At 38.5% G+C, this 16,422-nt stretch overlaps 1 protein-coding gene across 2 annotated transcripts in view; it reads left to right on the top strand.

The window, feature by feature from the left end:
• Positions 1–407: 407 nt before the first annotated feature.
• Positions 408–16,422, top strand: part of ZC4H2 (zinc finger C4H2-type containing) — a 34,821-nt gene continuing 18,806 nt past the window's right edge. For both annotated transcript variants that reach the window (XM_017655180.3, XM_017655179.3), the window contains exon 1: positions 408–564. In XM_017655180.3, coding sequence (XP_017510669.1) covers positions 512–564 — 53 coding nt within the window. In that variant the 5' untranslated portion in view covers positions 408–511. The remainder of the gene's footprint in view (positions 565–16,422) is intronic.

Here is a 16,422-nt window from a genome sequence, read left to right as displayed (position 1 = left end):
CAGCAGCCAGAACATTCAACGTAGCAAAAAAGAATTCCCCTGCAGATTTCTCTCTAGCCTTAAAGTGTCTGCCAACTAGCGACTCCAAATAACCTTTTTGGGGGTGAGTAGTCGTGAAAGCCCCCGGAAGGGTGCTGATGAATATGTCTCTCATCTCCCTTTTGCCCTCTGGGGTAATTTATCCCATTTTTCCGCGCATGGGCCAGACGAATATTACAGTTCTCTTGTACTCCTTATAACCTTTGACATAATCTATGATAAATTGACAAAGTGCGTCTGCGGGAAGAAACAGCTATGTCTCGCTTGGCCTTCTGGGAGTTGTAGTTCCACACGTATGTGGGCTGCCTGGATGGCCTTAGAGCTGAGGACTACAGCTCCCAGGCCTTCTCCGAGTCTTTACTGCACAGGCTCAGAACCCCATGCCCCCAGGAGGTGGTTACTTTGTGTCTATTGTATCCCTGGGCTGGTGTGTTTGTATATTTCTTGGGACCTGATACTGAGAGTGAAAAGAATGGCAGATGAGCAAGAAATCATGTGCAAATTGGAAAGCATTAAAGAGATTAGGTAAGTGTAACGTTGCAGCGCCCCTAAGATCCCCTTGAAGCCCCTAAAATCTCTCGCTGCGGGAGAGGGCTGAGGTACCTACCTAAGGAAAGTGTCTATTGTTGGGCTACTTTCGGAGGGGGAGGGGAAAGGAGCCCATTTCACCTAGATATTCCAGGATGGGAGGGAGGCTGAAGAATGTCAGAACTGAGATTAGTGGAGAGAGAAAAATAGAGACTAAGGAGACACACAGCTGTAGAAGCAGGGGGATTGTTGGTCCTAAGACAGTTTTATTCTTCTTGGAGAAGGAGTTGGGGGACAGCATTATTGGACCCATTATGTCCTTAGCTCCAGGGTGTATTTGGATCGTACTCTTTTTATGAGTGGAGGTTTTCTTTCAGTCTCGCGTTAAACTTCAAGACTTGAAGCTCGGGTGATCCTTTTTTAAAAGCCGAGTCTATCCTGTCTGGGCTGGTGGCAGCTGCCAAGAACTCTGGTGCCTGGGGTGAGGAGGAATCCCGGCAGGCGGGCGCTATGCTTGTGTATGTTTTCCTTTCACTAACCTCTTTTTTGCTCTCCTACCCGGTGCTCGGTAAAGGGGATGGGAGCAATGGAGCCTGGGGGAGCGGTCGCGGCTCCGGATTGTGGGATCACAACAGCTGTTCTTGGGGCCTCAGAGGTGAAGGGCGGGTCGGCAAAGTGGGAATTGCTTGTGTCCTCAACCCCCTTAACTCCTTGAGTGGCTTGGCGATGCTGTTGTCATTGCTCCGAACACTATATTGCCAGGCAAGTGGGCTTCTGGGTCCTGCACCAGATCTTACTTCAACTGCCCTCCACTGCCAGACCCCCATCTCCAAGCCCCTGCCCTCCTTCTACCCTCGTTCTGAGGGTAGTCTGGGTCGGTCTCTTTCCCTTTAGTGTTCTCCAGGAACCTGGAGAAAACGCGGGAAAATCCCCCTTTTCAAGTGCATCCCTTTAAGAAATTAACTTTTTTTGAAGTGTTCCTTTAAGAAATAAGATTTTGACAACTTGAGTGAATACCTTGGGTGACACTCACATATGGTAATGGTGGGGAAGCACCTTAGCACTTTTGTCCTTTAGAGGACTTGCATTTCTCCTTCTGCAAGGGAGTAAAAAGGACACTTCTATTTATTGAATGCATGGTATAAGTGCTTTGACCAATCACCCATTTCAGCAAGAGTCTTGAGAGCTTCCTACACTTCCTTTACAACTGAGAAAATGAAGGCTCAGAAATTTAAGTAACTGTTCCAGAGCCAAAACAGCTTGAAAATGCCACATTTTGACAGAAACCCAGTCAATCTGTGTACAGATGCTATAGTTTTCCCGTTCTATCTCATCCACGGTCTGGGAAAGGGTGGAAGAGAGTGGGTATGTTGCAGATTTTTATCTCCAAAAGTATCAAGAGATAGGGAGTGAGATACATCAATTCAGCAAACGGCCAGCTGTCATAATGACAGTGCAGCTAATAAGATGCTTAGGATTTCAGGTGGAGAGCCTAGACATTTCTCTTACCAGACATTAAGGGAACCACTGCCAATCCCAAGACAAGGAACAGTTAGGAGCAAGGAAAAGTGACCTTTCCCAGTGGAGAACACATGGGAGCCATGACTTTTAACCTTACTAGTTATAAAGCAGTCTACCAGTCCTAGCTGGGGTGGGATCATGAGAGGATTACAGACAGGACCAAACTCCCAGCCACAACCAGCAGTAACAACGAGCCCCTCCCCAACTTGGATGTCAACCAGAGACCAGTGAAGAACCTGGACTTCTGCTGCCCCCTTCCTTGCAAAAGGAGCATCTCAGATCTGCAAAAAAAAAAAAAAGATTTAAAAGAGATCCAGAATGTCTAAAATTGATTTTAAAAAACCCACTACCCATACCAAGATTGTCCTTAAATGACCAGAAAAAGTAAACAGATGCCAACATTCAGATGACACAGATATCAGAATTATCTGACAAGGAGTTTAAAGTAGCCAACATAAAAATATTTAAATGAGCAAGGCAAAACACTTGAAACAATGATAAAATAGAAAATCTCAGAATATATATAGGCAGTTTCACAAAGAAATATAAAACATAATGAAGAACCAAATGGAAATTAAGATGTGAAAAAAAATACAATAGCCAAAAAACTAAAAATTCAATGGAGGTGTTCAACAGTAAGTTGGAGAATACAGAGGAAAGAATCAGGCAACTTAAACACAAAACAATAGAAAACACGCAGTCTGAATAACAGGGAAATTAGATTTAAAAAAAAGAAAAAAGGAATAATTGAATAGAACCTCCTGACCTGTGGGGCTATAACAAAAGACCTAACATTCGTGTCAACAGAGTCCCAGAAAGAGAGAAGAAAGAGGGCAGGACCAGAAATATATTTGAAAAAATAGTGGCTAAAAAACTTACTGAATTGAGCAAAGAATATAAACCTCTAGATTCAAGAATCTAAGCAAGCACCATTAGGGTAAACCCAAAGAAATTCACACCAAGACACACATAGTCAACCTTCTGAAAACAAAAGACAAATATTTAGAAAGCAGCCAAAGAGAAACAACACTTTACTTATACTTGCAGGGGAAAAAAATGTAGAATGACAGCAGGTTTCTCATCAGAAATTGACAAGGCCCTAGCATGAGGTGACACAACATTTTCCAAGTGCTGAAGGAAAGGAATTATCAACCTTTCTTTGACCTGTGATAATACCCTTCAGTAATAAAGGGATAATCAAAACATTCTTAGATGAAAGGAAATAGAATTTATCAATAGGAAGTCTACCTTATAAGAATGGCCGAAATAGTTCTCAAAACAGAAAAGAAACCATAAAAGAAGGAACTTTAAAAGAACACAGTAACCAAAAGCATGGGTAAATACAATTGAATTTCTTTTCCTTTTGAGTTGTCTGAATTACGTTTGATGATTAGACCAAAATTTACCACATTGTCTCATTTGATTCTCAGTGTATGCAGAGGAAGTATTTAAAACATTTGTATTATAAACAGAGGAGTATGAAGGGATGTAAAATGAAGCTAAGGTTTCTTCATTTCACTTGAACTGTTAAAATGATGACATCAGAAGACTGATAAATTATGTATATAAGATACAATACTGAGAGCAAACACTAAAAAGCCATACCAAGAGATGCACTTGAAAACAGATAAATCAAAATGGAATTTGAAAAAATGTACAAATCACCCATAGAAAGACAGGGTAAAGAAACACTAAAAACAGAGAGAACAAACAAGTGACAAAAATAAACGAGCAGACTTGGCCTTAACATATCAATAATTTTGTAAATATAAATGGTCTAAATACACTAAAAGACAAAATGGATTTAAAAAGCATGACTCAAGTATATGATGTCTACACTTCACAAATATAATGATGTAGGTAGGTTGAGAGTAAAAGGATGGAAAAAGATACCATACCAAACATTAAACAAAAGAAAGTAGGGCTGTAGGCCTGAACATCCCTGCACATTCTTACTTGGTGTGCCAAGAATGGAAGGATCTGACCACTCCTTCCCAGGCCTGTCCCAGGGTTGTGCTTGCAGGAAGGAACTTTGCAGAGTAAGTAGTGTCTCCCTCTTCCAGGATTAAGAAAAGACCTTTTTAGTGCTTTTCTATAAAAACAGTGTACTCCCCAAGCTCAGTGTTCTTAAGCTGTAATGCAAATGAACTACATTCAACTATATGGAACATATGACATTGCTCCCTTTGAAATGGGGCATAGGACAACCAAAGTGATTGTGCTGATGCTCATGTTACATTCTGTGCCATGAGTTATTAAATCCCTTATCTTTCTGGAAAAAAAGACAAAGCAGGAACAGCTATATTAATATCAGATAAAGCGGATATCAGAGCAAAGAAAATTCCCAGGGACAGAGCATGACATTACATAGTAAAACATGGTCGATCTACCAAGAAGACATAATGATTCTAAGATGTGTATGCACCAAAAGTGATTTAAATTAGTCTGCTTTTGACAGTTTTACAGTAGTACGTAAAGGTTACATAACCTTGTTTAAGAATTTAAAATGGGGAATTAACTATAATAACACACTTGATTTTCATATTGGACAAGTAAACATGTATAGGAGGTGGAGAGAAGGAAAGAGAAAAGGACAAATAGAAGGAAGTGGAGAAAGGAACTAACATTTGTTCCACACCTACTAATTTCAAAGCTCTTGGCTCATTTAATATTTAATTCCTAATGGAAATCTGTGATAGGAGTTATTATCCCCATTTTACAGGTAAGGATACTGAGGTTCAGAGAGATTATGTAACCTATCTATGGTCATGCAGCTAGGAAAGGACGGGAGAATACATCCTCCTATTCACATGGCAAATGCATTTCAACAAATGCTGATAATTTGATTAATTATTATTTACAGTTCTTCAGCTGTTCTAATCCTCAATCCCTTAAAGGTATAAGCATAGAGCCTCTTTTATTTTTTTAAGCTACTTCTGGGCTGAAGTAGCAGTGATGATGGCAGTATCACCTAAAGACCCAATTAAGTCAAGCTGAGATCCAGACACACCCACGGGCACAGGCCCAGAAACAAATAAACACTTTCATACCCAGTGCTCATGAACACCAATGGCATAATTTGAAGTGGGAAATGTCTCAGGAATGGATTCTTCTGCCACAAACCATTATCCACTCCTGGCTCTGATGACATGCCCAGCCCTGTCTTTCCTCCCAATCCCAACCACATTCCATCACTATGCTCCAGACCTCAACCCCTAAATTTCACACTAGTTTATTTTGCCCATTCATCCCTTGGGTTTTCAAGTGGTGATGAAGGGGTGTGTGAATATGCCAAAAGGGAAAGAGAAGAATAGAACCAAAGAAGAGATGGAAAACAGGGAAGGAAAGGAGAAGAAGCCATGAGGCAGAGAAAATGAGTGAAGCCACAACTATGTGTACCAGAGCTCTTCACCAGCTCCCTAAACACACACTAATTGTCCTTAATATGCACATGTCATCCCCCCCCACACATTATGGACACCCATGCCCCCAAGCATACATATCCATACACAACAATATTTCCTCATTTAAGAAAGAAAAAACTCATTTTGGAAGTAAATACTGTGGTGTTACATAGATCCTCTTAAGTGTGAGTTTCTGCCCTGTGTCCTCTCTTTTTCTTTCTCTCCTCCCAGGTAACCTCTAGTACTCCCATGGCTTCAAATATTATCCCCAAATCCCCAATCTCTATCTACAACCTTCCTTTTAAGCTTCAGCCAAATACATCCCACAGCCTACTAGGCTTGTCCACCTGGTTGTTCCACAGACACAGCTCAAGTTGTTCAACTCCTAAGACTTTGTTTCTCCCTGCCCCAATCCAGCTCATCCCCTAAACCTCTGATTTAATGCCATCATTCTCTGCAGTTAGCTCAGATTGAAACCTGAATGTCAATGTTGATTATTCCTTTTTTTTTTATAACTCACCTGTGATTACTTAGCAAGTCCTCCTGTTTCTACCCTTGACATCTAGTTCAAATTCCTGCCCCACTCTTCCCCTCCACACTCACTGCCTCATATTAGATTTTCATCATTACCGGTCTGCATATTTTTGATGTTGCATCTATTTCCACCTATAGAATTACATTCCTGTCTTCATACTTCCTCCTATCTTCAATTACTTTCACACTGCTATGAGAACTACCTCCCTAAAGTACTGGTGTTATGCTATTCCTCAAACACATTCACTATTTTCCCATTACCTATAGCACTGTTTTTCAAAACATATGTCATGAACCATTAGTAGATTATGAAACAAATTGTCAATTGCCAGTAGCATTTGTAAAAAAAAATTAAGAGGAAAGTTAGAAAATATTAGCATACATTTCATAAGAAATGATAGGTATTCTTTGCAGAAACTTGTTTCAGTTTTATTTTTGTGTATGTGTGTAGAGTGTCATGTGAAATCCATTCCTCACTGTAGGTCATTTCTTACTGTATGTCTATTGAACAGACATTTGCCTATAGTTGCTGCTATTGCATTCATTCCCCTGTCCCCCACAAGTCTGGCCCAGACCTGCTTTTCCAATCTTACCTGCTACTGCCCCTTTTCATTCACCCTATCTTTTATCCACACCAAAGTTCGTCACTATTTTCCATTCCTCTAGGCATTTGTCAATGCTGATCCTTCATTCTAGAGAGCCCTTTCCTCATTCTACCCCTGTAAATCCCACTCATTCTTCAAGGAAGACCCATAACAAATAGTACCCCTTGTCCAAAACCTCAAATTTCCCAGTTCAAATGAATCACTACACCTTTAGATTCCCACAGGGAGATTTATTATAGTACTCAAGTTACTCTGTCTTAATAAAGTTTTGAATTGACATGTGTCTCCCTTCTGTCCTTTATTCCTTCCTTCTTTCCTTCCTTCCATCCATCCATCCATCCATCAGTCATTGTTGTGGCAGCTTCAGCAGGCTCCTCTGTCATCTGGATTGATAATTTACACAGTCCTAGTGCTCACTCAACTGCAAGTCACAGGACAGCTGGGACCCCTGGGACTTACGATGGGCAAGTTGAGCCAAGAAATGCTGATCAGAGAAGAGAGAATAGAAAGGAGCTGACATTTGATAGTGAGCTATAAAAAAGTCTTCAAGGTGAACTGTTCTAAGAAAACTGCTTTTCTGATAGTAGTTATTTTCCCAGATGAGTAAATAAATATTAATGGAAGAATACTCAGTATTTTAGGCAATGCTCTTACCAGACTAGAGTAGGTGGGAAAAGCTGGTTTCTTTTTCTTCATTCAGTGACATTTACCAAATACCTGTTCTGGGTCATATGCAGGGCTAGGATATTATGTGGATACCACTAAGATGAATTAGACCTGTTCTCAAGGTTCTTAGAATCAAGGCAAAAATCTCCGATCTCTCCCCTCAGTTCCAGGCTCACATGTTCAACTTCCCACTTAACTGACCCAACTAGATGTTTCACTGACATCTCAAACAGGTCCCAAGAGAACTCTCAATTCTATGCCCTCCAACATTCTCCTTTCCTGGTCTTCCCCATCAATAGTAAATGATCTCCCATCCCCATGTCCAGAATCATATTTCATTCCTCCCTCTCTCTGTATATGTAGAGGACCCAGAGAACCATAGCTGATTGCTCTTGGGTTAATTCTTTACCTCTTTAGGAATTTGTGTCTTCATTTCTGAAATGAAGAAGATGGATGTAATTGGTGACTTTGAAATAATGTTCTCAGGAGCCCTAGGAGTTCTAGTGAGGTGTATCAAGGGCCACTCTTATAGAGTCAGATGGGGTTGGATTTGAAGAGGTGGGACTCTGGGCATCTCACTTCCCCTTCAACCACAACAGTTAAGATTTGATCTATTTTCTATATTGGGCCACAATCAGTTATTTAATTTGAAGGAAGGGGTCTTCTTATTAATCACCCACAGGATCCAGCATGTTATTGCATAAATGGTACTTAATAACATTTTTTGTCTGTTTGACTGATGGAAAATATGAAGAGAAGGAAGCGTGTGTGTGTGTGTACCTTTAGGCAATGGCTGGTACGATGCCCACTCTAGAGATTTGAGAAAGGAAGAACCTTTTACATAAATGTAATCTTAATCCAAACTCCAAACTGCCCAGTTATTGAACAGAACACAGAAGGCTGGGCATTAGACATTAAACCTGAAGAGCATAGTAGAGGCAATCAACCACAAGGGTAGCATGTCCTCGTTTTGTTTTGTTTTTTTCATCATTAACCTCCTTCCCATTTCTCCTTGGTACCTCATTCAACCAGCTTCATTAAAATTTTATTTCCTCTACAGAAACTTTGACAATTTATTAGTTTTCCTGGGAAAACAGGAGCAGAGGAATAGAAACAGTTTAGAATATGGGTTCAGATGGTGTTGTGGGTGCAGTAAGAAGACTTAATTCTGGGTGCAGTAAGAAGCCATTGGAGGACATATTTTTAACAGCTTTATTGTTATAATTTACATACAGTAGAAACCCTCCACTTTAATACAATTCAATGACTTCTAGCAAATTTACAGAATTGTGCATATATCAACCACAATATATATCTTAGAACATTTCCATCATCCCAAAAAGAGCCCTTATGCCCTTTTTAGTCAAACTCTGTTCCCACCCACAATCCCAGGCAACCAATAATACACTTTCTATCTCTATAGTTTGCCTTTTCAGGACATCATATAACTTAGATATTGTTTTTGAAATTCACACATGTTGTGGCATATATCAGCATTGCATTCCTTTTTATTGACAAATAGTCCTCCATTGCATAGGTATACAATATTTTGTTTATTCACTCACCAGCCGATGAATATTTAGTTTGTTTCCACCTTTCAGCTCTTACGAGTAATGATGCCCTGAATATTTGCAAAGAAGTCTTTGTGTGGAAATATGTTTTCATTTCTCCTGGTTAGATTTCTAGGAGTGAAATTTCTGGGTCATATAATTAGAAGGCATATAACTTTTTAAGATACTGCAAAATTGTTTTTTCAAAGTGGTAGTGTCGATTTCCATTCCCAAAAGCAGTATATGAAGGTTCCAGTTTCTCTACATCCTCAACACTTGTTATTGTGTCTAAAAAAGGACATTATAGCCATCCTAGTAGTGTGAAGTGGTAGTTCTTTGTAGTTCACTTTAATTTTAACTTGCATTTCCCTAATGATTAAGCATTTTGAGCATTTTCTTCATGGGTCTATTTTCCACCTATCTTCTTTGGTGAAGTGTCTAATTCAAACCTTTTGCCCTTTTTTCAGGTGGGTTATTTGTTTACTTACTGTGAATTTTGAGTGTTCTTTATGTACTCAGGATACAATTCCTTCATCAGATATATGCTTTGCAAAGATCTTGTCCCAGTCTGTGACTTGTGTTTTCATTCTCTTAACAGTGTGTTTTGAACTGCAGAAGTTTTTCATGTGGATGAAGTCCCAATTCATCAGTGTTTTCTTTTATGGATTGTGATTTTTGTATCAAAAAAATAAATATTGGCCTCAACTTAAGTCACAAAGATGTTCTCCTATATTTTCTTCCAGATATTTTACTTTTAGGTTTTAGGTTTTATTTTTTCACATCCCATTTTCACTTAATATTTGTATATGATGCAAAATATAGGTTTAAGTTTATTGTGTTCATGTGGATATACAGTTGTTTCAAGACCATTTGGTGAAAAGGTGATCCTTTCTCTACAGCACTTCCTTTGCACCTTTGTCAAAAATCAGCTGTCTATATATTTGTAGGTTTACTTTTGGACTCTGTTCTGTTCCATAGGTTTATCTGTGTATCTGTACTTTACTGTTTTGATTACTGCAGCTTTATACTAATTCTTGAAATCAGGCAGTATAAGTTCTCTGACTTTGTTCTTTTGCAGAGTTGTTTTGGCTACTCTAGGCTCTTTGCATTTCTATGTGAATTTTAGATTCTGCTTATCAATTTCTACACAAAAGCCTGCTGAGATTTTGATAGCATTACATTGGTCATATAGATTAATTTGTTGGATTTCACCAGTGTTTCAAATAATGTCCTTTCTCTGTTTTAAGATATAATCCAAGATGAATAGAGTTAGCATGGTGTATCTTCCATCTTTTTACTTGTTTCTCTGTCTTTAAAGTGGGATTTATACAGGCAGCCCATAATTTGGTCTTATTTTTTTTGTTTTGCTTTTAAAAAAATCCACTCTCACAATCTGTTATTTAACTGGGCATGTTTAGAGCATATATATTTAATGTGTTTGTTGATATGGTTAGGTTTAAATCTGCCACCTTGTTGTTTTCCAATTATCCCATTTGTTTTCTGTTCCTTTCCCCTCCCTTCCTGCTTTTTTTTTGGATTAAGTATATTTTGTGGTCTCATTTGATCTTTTCCTGTTTTGTTCTGTTAGTGGTTGCTTTAGGGTCTATAAGATACATCTTTAACTTGTCACAGTTTATCTTCAATTGATTTTATACTACTGCAGATACAGGGTAAGAAATTTAGAGTACTTTCATCTCTCTCTTTCTGGCCTTAGTGGTATTATATTGATGTACTTTTTGGTTTAAAGTATTGGTTATCTTTTTAAGGAATTTAAATAGTGAATAAAAGAGCCATATTCTCCATGTTCAGTGCTCTATATTCCTCTACAATCATTTTCCTTCTGCTTGGAGGTCATCCTTTAAAATTTATTGTAGAGAAGGTTTGCTGGTGATGTGATACTCAAGCTTTTCTATGTCTGAAAAAGTCTTTATTTTGCATTTGTTTTTGAAAGTTATTTTCACTTTGTAAAGAATTCTATTATTGAAGGGTTTCTTTTTTACCTTCAGTACTTCAAAAATGATGTGCCACTCTCATCTTCCTTCCATTGCCCTTTGTTCCTCTGTAGGTAATGTGCCTTTTTTCCCCTCTGGCTGCTGTTAAGATATTCTCTTTATTACTGGTTTTGAGCAACTTGTGATGTAACTTGGTGCAGTTTTCTTCATGCTTTCTGTGCTTGAGGTTTGTTGAACTTTTTGGATTGGTCCATGTGTAGTTTTCATAAAATTTGAAACATTTTTGGCTATATATTCTTTGGCTATTTTCCTTTCTATCACCTTCTTGATCTCCAGTTACCTGTATTTTTAGCCACTTGAAGCTGTCCCACAGTTTGCTGATGCTGTTTTTTTTTTTTTTACTCTTTTTACTCTAATATTCATTTGGGAAAATATCTGTGGTTATGTCTTCATGCTCATTCATTGATCTTTCCTCCTTTATTGTATAAACTGACTAATGTAGTTTTCATCTTAGATGCTGTGGTTTTTATCTTTAGATATTTTATTTGGGTCTTTTTCATCTCTCCTAAATTTCTACTTAATTTGAACAGTATTTCCTCAAACTCTGTGAACATATGAAATGCATTCATAATAACCATTAGTGTCCTTGGCCACTAATTCTATCAACCATGTCATTTCTTGATCAGTTTTGGTTTACCATTCTCCACATTATGGGTTGTATTTTTCCTGCTTAATCGCACACCTGGCAAAGTTTGATTGGATGCCAGACTGTGAATTTTACCTTGTTGGTTCTGCATCTTTTTGCATTCCTATAGATGTTCTTGAGCCTTGTTCTGGCATGTCATTAAGACACTTGGAATCAGTTCTCTTCTTCTGGGCCTTGGTTTTCAGCTTCACTAAGTGGAACTATTGCAGCATTTAGTGTAGAGTTCATTTTCCCCACTTGTGATGCAGAACTTTTCTATGTACTTTAATGCTTTATGAGTTGTGAAGTTTTCCATTTTGGCTCTTTGGTGTAGTCACTACTCTAGCCTTCTGTGGACTACAATAATTGTTCCCTCTAGCCCTTTTGGGTGGCTTTTTCCCTGGCCTCAGGTAGTTTCCTTACACATGTGTGCTGACCAATACTTAACTGAATACTTGAGAGGGATCCTCTGAAGATATGTAAGCATTCTCTCTCTACACAGGTTTCCCCTTTTCAGAACTCTTTCCTGCAAACTCCAGATGTCTTGGTTTCCCCAGACTCAGAGCTCCATGTCCTCAATTGAGGAAGACTGCCAGGCTCTGTCTGAGTTCTCTATCCCTGCTCTGCAGCCTGGAATATTTCTCTAGGCAGTAAGGTGGGGTGATCTTTGGGCTCAACTAAGCTTTTCCATCTCTCAGAGATGACTCATGTTACTTACCTAATGTCCAATGACTTGAGCACTGTTTTTTTTTCATATATTATGTCTGTTGTTTTTGTTTTGTTTTGTTTTAATTATTTGGCATGGGAGGATAAATCTGGTCCCTGTTACTATATCTTGACCAGAAGTAGAAGTCAAGATTATTCCCCAAATTTGGTTTTAAAATATAAGATTTTACCACTTAAGACATAAGGATTTTATATTTTCAAATCTAAAGTTAGGTAATGTCTTAAATATGATGCTACCTTATAATTACTGCTGGTCATGAGGTAATTGTGTTGTTGCCAATACTCAAGCATGTGTGAACTTGGCCATCGCTGTTCATATTACCATCCCTTCAGTGGACTTATGTGTATGATTACCACTGTATGTGTTGAGTTTAATGGTCATTTAAAATATTTTCAAAAAGATTTCATCAAGCTTCTGCCTTGAATTGGAAAGCTATTGTGTATGAATAATGATTCATACTAGATAATCAGATAAAAATAGAGTCTTAAGCTCTTTCAATGAGTATGAAATAGACATTTAAACTATAAGAAAATATTTTGTTATAGTACAATTGGTAGCATTTTTTCTAAGTAGTACATAATATAATGTGTACCATATGTTCAGTAGCATCTTAGATTAAATGAAATACAACAACTAATTAGCCAGGATATTGGTAAAGCTAATCCAATTTGGTTATAAAAATATCCCTAGGTGAAATAGGGCAGAAGTTCATTTCTCTCACACATTGTCAGTCTGAGAACAAGCCCTACCCATGGTTTTGTGTGGTTACTCAGTATCGGGGACTCAGTCTCTTTTTATCTAGTTGCTTTACCATGTACAGGGTATTATCCTCATCTGTATGGTTCAAGATGGCTCCATGTTGTATAACATTTTAGGCAGAGGGAAGAGGGCAAAGGGGAAGTGAGTGGCGTGCTTCTTCCCTTTAGAGTCAAAACCCACTACATATTATGTGTGTATTCATCCCATTGGCCAGAAAATTGTCACATGTCCACTAACACCTGCAAATATAGTCCTTATTCCAAGCATCACATATCCAGATGAAAGTCAGAAGGTTTTTTTTTTACTATGGAAGGAGGGAAGAATGAATACTGGGGGACAAGGAGCATTTGTGTTCTGTGTGACCCTAGGGTTTTCAAGTTGTTGGAGATGCCAAAAGATGGAAAGGATTGTTTAAAAAAGTAGGAAGGCCCCATGACTAAATTGTTCAAAGACATAATTGAATACTTGGCAATGATGTTAAGAAGGCACTTACGTGATGGTTGAGAAAAAGCCAATAGATGCCTTTGAAGGTCCTTCCCAGCCTTGGGATTCCCATGTGCTCAGGTCCTACCCACATTGGTATGGGAGTCCCTGGAACCACTTTCTGTATGTAAGTCACTTTGCCACTGTCATTGCCAGCATTGTTCTCTGCTTGACTTCACTATAAATACAGAGAACTTCAGATAAAATTCTCACTTGACTCCCAGAGATCAGAGATGGCAGGAGCAGAGGTGTGGACAGAGCAGCAATAATTGATTAAAGCAAAACTCTTATAATCATATCTTGGTGGTGATGGGGTAGAGCTGGTAAGTGAATCAGGAAAAGGTTTTTTAAAAGGCAAATGAGACCCACTCAGGGTGCATTATGTTACAGGTTTCCAGTTGGGTGGTTGCCCCAAGCTTCTCCATTGCTCCTGATTTCTTAGTACAAACTCAGATACATGAGTCCTCATATCTACTGGTAGGACTGTGAAATGGTGTAGCCATCCTGCAGAGAAAATTGCCTCTGCTTTGATAAAATAAGAATAAGCATTACCTGTGCCCCAGAATCTCCACTCCTGGGATATATCCCCCTAAATTTACTCAGACAGGTACCAGGATACATTGAAATGTTTGTGGAGGAGGGAGATGGAAGTAAAGTGAGAGTATTCTTGGAAGAGTGGACAGATAAAATGTAGTGGATGGTCACACATAGGATCAAGGAATCCTGCATCTTAACATCAAAGTGATTACTGAGATCTATATCATATCATTACACACACACACATACACATACACATATATATATATAAAATTGGAAGACATTTATTTTTTCAGAATTATGGAGGTTAGAAGTCCATGATAATAGTATCAGTAATTTTGTTTTCTGGTAAGGACTTTCTTTCTGTATTTTAGATGGCTGCCTTTTCCTTGTAGCCTCACATGGCCTTTCTTCTCTTCTTGTGTAGAGACAGAAAGAGCTCACATGTTCTTTCCTCTCTGTATAAGGGCACCAGTACTATCAGATTAGGGTTCCACTGTGATGACCTCATTTAACCTTGTACCTCCCTAAAAGTCCTCTCTCCAAATATAGTCACTTTGGTGGTTAGAGCTTGAGCATATATATTTTAGCTGGACACAATACATTCTTATCATTCTATGCTATGTTCCTTGTCAATGCCTGTCCTTCCCCCATGCAAAATTCATTCATACCCTTCCAACAACCCCAAATGTCTTAACCCATTCCAGCATCAATGCCCAGTCAAAAGGCTCACCTAAATATCATCTAAATAAGGTTTGGGTGGGACTTGAAGTATGATTCATCTGTCATCAGAAATCCTCTGGCCAGCTGAAAAACCAGACAAGTTACCTACTTCCCAAGTATAATGGTAGAACAGGCATAGGATAGACATTCCCTTTTTAAAAAGGAGAAATGAGAAAGATAGGGATGACAGACCCAAAACAAGTACAAAACCTAGCAAGGCAAGTTCCATTAGACTTTTTAAGACTCAAGAGTAACCTTCTTTGGCTGGATGCTTTGGGCAGCATTACCTTTATGACTTTCTGTGACAGTCCCATCCCTGCAGCTCTTTGCAGTCATCTTTCTTGGAAGTACATGTCAGAAGTATTGTGGACCTCTGAAACTGAGGAGAGGAACCCGCCCTCTGAAATTGAGGTGAAAACAACCTTGTACCCTGTGCTTGTTAGATCTGGGCCTATGATGAGAGTGGCAACCCTGATTAACACTGAATAGGCTTTGGCACCATTCTTTCCTTTATGTGAAAGATAAAGCATGTTTGAGACTAAAAGTTTTATTGTTCTGTCCTATAAAATCACATAATTCAAAAAACTTATTTATTTCATCTTATCTCTGCTCTTTGCCACTTTATGACAAGTATCTCCTTTCCTCCAGTTTCCAATAGTATGTTCCTTCTCTCTCTGAGACCTCACTAGAAGCACTTTTAATGTCCATAGTTCTACCAACAGTCCTTTCAATGCAATACAGGCTTTTTACAGCATGCACCTCAAAACTCTTCCAGCCTCTTCTCATCATCTTGCTCAAAATCCACTTCCACATTCTTAGGTTTTTATTAAAGTAACTCCCAAGTTCACAGTATCAAAAGCTGCATTAATCTTCTGTCTTCTACAACAGAATACTACAGACAGGGTGGCTTAAACAATAGACATTTATTTTCTTACAGTTTTGAACACTAGAAGTGTATGGTCAAAGTGCCATCAAATTCACTTTCTGGTGAGGACTTATTGGCTTTCCTGCTATGTCCTCACATTACCTTTCCTCTGTGCATGCAGAGAAAGATAAATCTCTGGTGTCTCTTCCTCTTCTTATAAGAGCACCAGTCCAATTGGATTAGCATCCCACATTTATGACCTCATTTAACCTTAATTATCTCTCCAAATACATTCATATTGGGGGTTAGAGCTTCAACATATGCATTTTGGACGGACACAATTTAGTCTATAACATTCCCCCATTCTCTCTCTCTCTCTCCCTAATATTAACTAGTTAATGTTAGTTAATAATATATAAGTTTATATTAATATAGACTCATAATTGCATATGAAACAGTATACACTTAAGAATACATGTGACACAAAGAAAAGACATTAAATACTTTTGAATGATTGCCTATGGTGAGGGGGTAAAAGGTGTAGGGAATGGGGATAAAAAAGTAATGAAGGAAGAAAAGGAAAGGGGAATTAGACCACAGAGAGACCTTATCTGCAGAATAAAAAGAAGGTAGGACTGAAAAAGTTCTTGAAATAATGGCTGAAAGTTCCCCAAATTTGTCAAGAGATATATACTCACTGATTCAAGTACCTTCATGAATCTCAAACAGGATAGACTCATAGAAATCCACACCAAGATACCTCATCATTAATATATGAAAACTAGAGTAAAGGAATTCCTTAACCTAACCACAGAAATGTCACCTTACCTATAGGTGTAAACAA

The sequence above is a fragment of the Manis javanica genome, chromosome X (genome assembly GCF_040802235.1).
Source record: "Manis javanica isolate MJ-LG chromosome X, MJ_LKY, whole genome shotgun sequence".
NCBI lineage: Eukaryota > Metazoa > Chordata > Mammalia > Pholidota > Manidae > Manis > Manis javanica.
This window is presented reverse-complemented; position numbering and strand designations above follow the sequence as displayed.